Here is a 4,423-nt window from a genome sequence, read left to right on the forward strand (position 1 = left end):
AATGAGGACCCGACTAGACTGGTTCCCAGCCCCAAGTTCCCCTCGCTCCTGTGCCAAGGGCAGCCCCATCACCCCGCCCCTTCCCCTCCCCCGTTCTCAAATCCACCTGCAGTCTCCTAGCACCATCTTTAAAGTGACTCTTGGAGTTCTCTGGTGGCTCAGCAGGTTAAGGATCTGGCATTGTCACTGCAGTGGCTTGGGTCTGGAAATTTCCATATGCTGTGGACACAACAAATAATAAATACATGAATAAATAAATAAAAATAAAGTGACTCTTGACTTTGGCCTTAGCCAGGTCCCAGCCCCTCCTCTCTGGACCCTGCCCTGCTCTGCTACGGAACAGGCAGGCTACCTGGCTTCTCGGGCTCCTGCTTCCTCCCCGGCCCACAGCCGGGAGAGCTCAGGTTTCCTGTGTGTTGTGGCATGAAGTGGGCAGGAGAGGGTCTGAGGCTGAGCAAAGGGACTGCAGGGACAAAGCCACCAACTTGCACCAGATTTCTCTGGGCCCCGTTTCCTCTTGGCTTGTGAAGCTGAGGTTTCTACACGCAAGTTCAGAATGGGGAGATTTCTGCAGAGAGGCTGGGAGGGGCTGCCTGAGCAGCAGGAGTGAGCCTCTGGTGCATTGGGAAAGGCTGAAAAACAAACGCACCAGACTCCAAATCAGGAAAGCCTACAGCAGGGTTGCCGTGGCAACTTGCGGCAGGCTCCCAGCCCGGGTGCTCAGCCTCTGGGGTGGGGGCCACGACTTGTCAGGCTCGGCTGCCCCTGCCTCCTCCAAGGCCGCCTCCTCCGGCTGGGTGGCTGGGCGCAGCTCAGCACAGACACGGGGGCAGGACGAGGGCACGGAGCGGCACCTCTGCCCCGTCGGGTGGGCTGGCAGGCTTGGGCTCCCACTCCCAGCTTTAGGGAACTGTCTCCTCTCCTGGAGTGAGGCCTACCCGCAAAGGCCTCCAGAGCGTGGCAATCACCCCCAGTCCTGCCACCCAGGCCCCCGTGCCAATAGCTCCAGCCCCACCCATCAGCTGCCTGGGCCACCACGGCATCCCTGCATGTGGAGATGCCCTCTGGATTCCACCCGTGCCAGGGGCCTCGAAACTACTACACAGGCACAGAGTGGGGTGGGGGGGCAGTGAGAGGATTCCCCAGATCCCCTCACAGCGGGGTCACGGAGGGGACAACCACGAGTGCCGGGCCCTGGTGTGGTGCTTTATGAGATGGCATGCCCCTTTGACAGGCGAGGCAACAGTCTCAGGGAAGCTAAGTGACTTCCCAAAGTCCCAGAACCACTGGCTGGTAAAGGGCTGGGTCCCAGAGCTGGGGTTTTCCAACCCCTGGCCCAGACCCTTCCCACGGGGCTGCTACCGGACACGCCGGACTGACCATCCGGCATGTCCCCAGGGGACCTCAGGGGCCTATCGCCCCATGAGCACCAGGGCTGTGCCCAGTCTGCACAGACAACAGCAGACACACAGACAAGTCCTTCATGCCTCCATTTAATGGCCAAGTCAGCCCTGCCCAGGTGACGCCCAGGCCCTGAGGGGTCCTCCCTCCTGCCTGGTATCCCCTGAAGAGTCCACCCAAGCCGGTGCCCATCAGCCTCACTAGCAGCATCCTGATCCAGTCCCAGCGTCCGGGGCAGCTTCATCTCAGCTCGGTCAGCAGGCTGTTGATGGCACCCAGGAGTTCCCGGAAGTAACCCTCATCCTCGCCCTCGCGGAGCTCCAGGGCCGCCAGAGCCTGGTACTCAGCCTGCAGGCTGACCAGCGTCCTGCTGAGCTGCGGGTCTTGACGGTAGTGGTCCCGGCAGGTGGCCAGGAGGGCGCCCAGCGTCTGCAGCACCTTTTCGCGGGCATCGTGCTCTGGCAGTGCCAGGAGGTGGGCAGTGATCTCGCACCAGCCCTGTTCCCGAAGGCCTGGCAGGAGGTGCACCTGGCGATACTGCTGCAGCTTCTCTGGGGACGTCTCCCGGGTCAGCTCGGCCTCCTCCTCAGCAAACATCTGCCATCCGCATGGCCAAGAGCCAGGGGAAGAGGCGGAGAGAACGCAGAACAGTCAGCGCTGCCCTTCGGACCTGAAGGCACCCGCGAGTCTGCACCCTCTGCCTCCATCCCCTCAGGCCTCGAAGGCCCTTCGTGGGAGAAGGACAGCTGGATTCACGGCCCCACTCAGGCTCTGCAACCCACCCGTCTAGCCGCCCATCTGCCCAACCACCCCCTCGTCAAAAACCATTGTGCGACACGCCAGATGCTGGAGAAACCAAGATGGAGACAGGGCCCTTGGCTTCGAGGAGCTCAGGACCTAGCAGGAGGGTAAAAATTAACAGAGGAATCCATCAACAGCAGGACACCTTTCATCCAGCCAGGCAGTGTGGAGGCAGACAGCCTGGGTTCAAATTCCTGCTCCCCCACTGACCTCTGAATGGTCTGGGCTGGCCCTTAGGCTCGCTAAGACCCAGTGTCATCACCTCTTACGCGGAGATGACCTAACTGCCTCCGGACGGCTCGGAGGACTCAGAGGGACAGTGAACATGCAGCAGCACCCGGAGCACACCCACACCGTGAACTTCACCACCAAGAGACATTAGCTGCACCAGCGGCAGCGGCAGCAGCACGGCCACAAGTGCAGCTCCGCCGCTCAGGGGAGTTAGGGCACGCGGATACAGGAGGCTGGCACGTCCCTGAGTCTGAGGCAGGTGTCCAAGGGGACGAGGGTGGAAGGTCCACACACAGGAGGGTCACAACAACAGGCCTCGCCCACCTCACGCCGGTCAAACAGCAGACTGTTCTGGCCGATGGGGCAGGAGGGCCAGCGGCCTGGAACACCTGGGCATCCCTCCAAGGAGGGCGGCCACCATGCCGAGGACCTGGGGAGCTGAGGGACATCTGGGCAGGAAGGCACACGCATGGCCGGTGCTGGTTAAGTGGAGAAACCGGCTCCATCAGGATAGGGTGGGAACCAGTTCTGCCAGGCTTCCCAGGCAGTAAAGGAAACACCTCAAACCCGACAGGTTACCAACTTATCTCACAATGCAGAGCACTGGGCACTAGACAGTCCCGGCAAGGCCCCGGGAGTCTGTCAGCTCATTTCAAACCTCAGAGGAAGGCCAGGCAGAGCTGGAGCGCGGGCAGCGGGCAGAGACGGCCCTTACTGGGGGTACTGTACGCAAGAAGGAATCCCTACCCTAACTGCAGGGGAGGATGAGGCAGGCAGACGATGGGGAAGGCAAGAGGGAAGCCAGAAAAAGATCAGGGGCCACAGGGGACCACATGACGGCCTTGGGGCCCCCTGGAACTGGCAAAGGCAGCAGGAGAGATGAAGAGCCAGCCTCCTGAGACAAAAAAGGCCGAGAGGGACACCCTGGTAGTCCCTTCCAACCTAGTCCCAAGTCCTGCCAGCTCCACCTCCAAACCCCACCCCAGCCCTCGGCACCCTCTGCCCACGGGCCCTGCAGTGCCCTGCCTCCTGCCCCCAGCCTGCAGCATCCAGTCAGGCCTGCCCAAACCCTTCCCAAACCAGCATTTCTGATGAGGACGGACCCCCTTCCTTGGGACAGGGAGGCTCTTGGGGATCTGGCCGCCCTGCGCTCAGGCACCGCCCTGTACACGCTCTCCCCCAGGCACCCCTCACCCAACCCCAACTCCACAGCCAACCTGACTCAGCCCCGATCCGGCACCTCCCCGGACTTCCCAGAAGAGGTCAGGGCCCCATCACTGCCTCCACGATCTGCGTATGCTCAGAGGCTCTCTGACAAACATCGCGTGACAGCACCAGGAGGGCAGGGCCGTGAACCTGGCACAGTATCAGGCAGGGCAGGCCCCAGTCAGCACGTGCGGAAGGAACCAGTGGGCGGGTCACCCCGAAGCCCTCTGGCTCCAGGGAAGGGGACATGGGCTCATGACCACAGGCGGGCATCCCAGCTCTCAGATGACAGGATGCATTTTCTTGGTAGAGGCCCCGCCAAGAGACAGAGGAAGAAACGGCTGGGTCTGGCGGGCCACAGAAGGGGCGAGCCAGTGACCCCAAAACCTGCGAGGCAGGTCTACACTCCCGTAGGAGCTCGGCAGGTCAGCCGCTACCTCTCCACGCCAGCGATGCCCTCGTGTGCATGACACCCCCCAATGGCAACGCAACACCCCCCTCCCTTCAGGCAGCTCTGCAGCCACCCTCGGTCTGGCTAGTTCTTCATTCTTTCTGAGAAGCCACAAGAACAAGAAGCCCTGACTGCCTCACGCATGGTGTCCAGCTGCCATCTGTCCTCACGCTCCCGGCTAACGGCCCCCACCGTTCTCCTCTTGCACTGTTGGCAGAGCAAGCCCAGTCCCTCCCTGATGTTCCCAGCACCCCCAAAACCTCGAAGGCGAGCTCCAGGGCCCAGCAGACTCAGGCTACCCTGGTGAGACTGCCAGTGGTAGCTCTCTGGAGG

The 4,423-nt window shown here is 62.0% G+C and overlaps 1 protein-coding gene across 4 annotated transcripts in view; it reads right to left on the bottom strand.

The window, feature by feature from the left end:
* Positions 1 to 1,477: 1,477 nt before the first annotated feature.
* The window catches only part of SIL1 (SIL1 nucleotide exchange factor), a 231,019-nt gene continuing 228,073 nt past the window's right edge, over positions 1,478 to 4,423 (bottom strand). For all 4 annotated transcript variants that reach the window (XM_021084842.2, XM_021084846.2, XM_085014772.1 and 1 more), the window contains one exon: positions 1,478 to 1,998. In XM_021084842.2, the coding sequence (XP_020940501.2) occupies positions 1,642 to 1,998 (357 nt within the window). In that variant the 3' untranslated portion in view covers positions 1,478 to 1,641. The remainder of the gene's footprint in view (positions 1,999 to 4,423) is intronic.

This window comes from Sus scrofa, chromosome 2 (assembly GCF_054392235.1).
Source record: "Sus scrofa isolate SSC_HxYL_T2T_F1_AM1 chromosome 2, Sscrofa_HxYL_maternal_Yorkshire_Landrace_v2.0, whole genome shotgun sequence".
In the NCBI taxonomy this organism is placed as follows: domain Eukaryota; kingdom Metazoa; phylum Chordata; class Mammalia; order Artiodactyla; family Suidae; genus Sus; species Sus scrofa.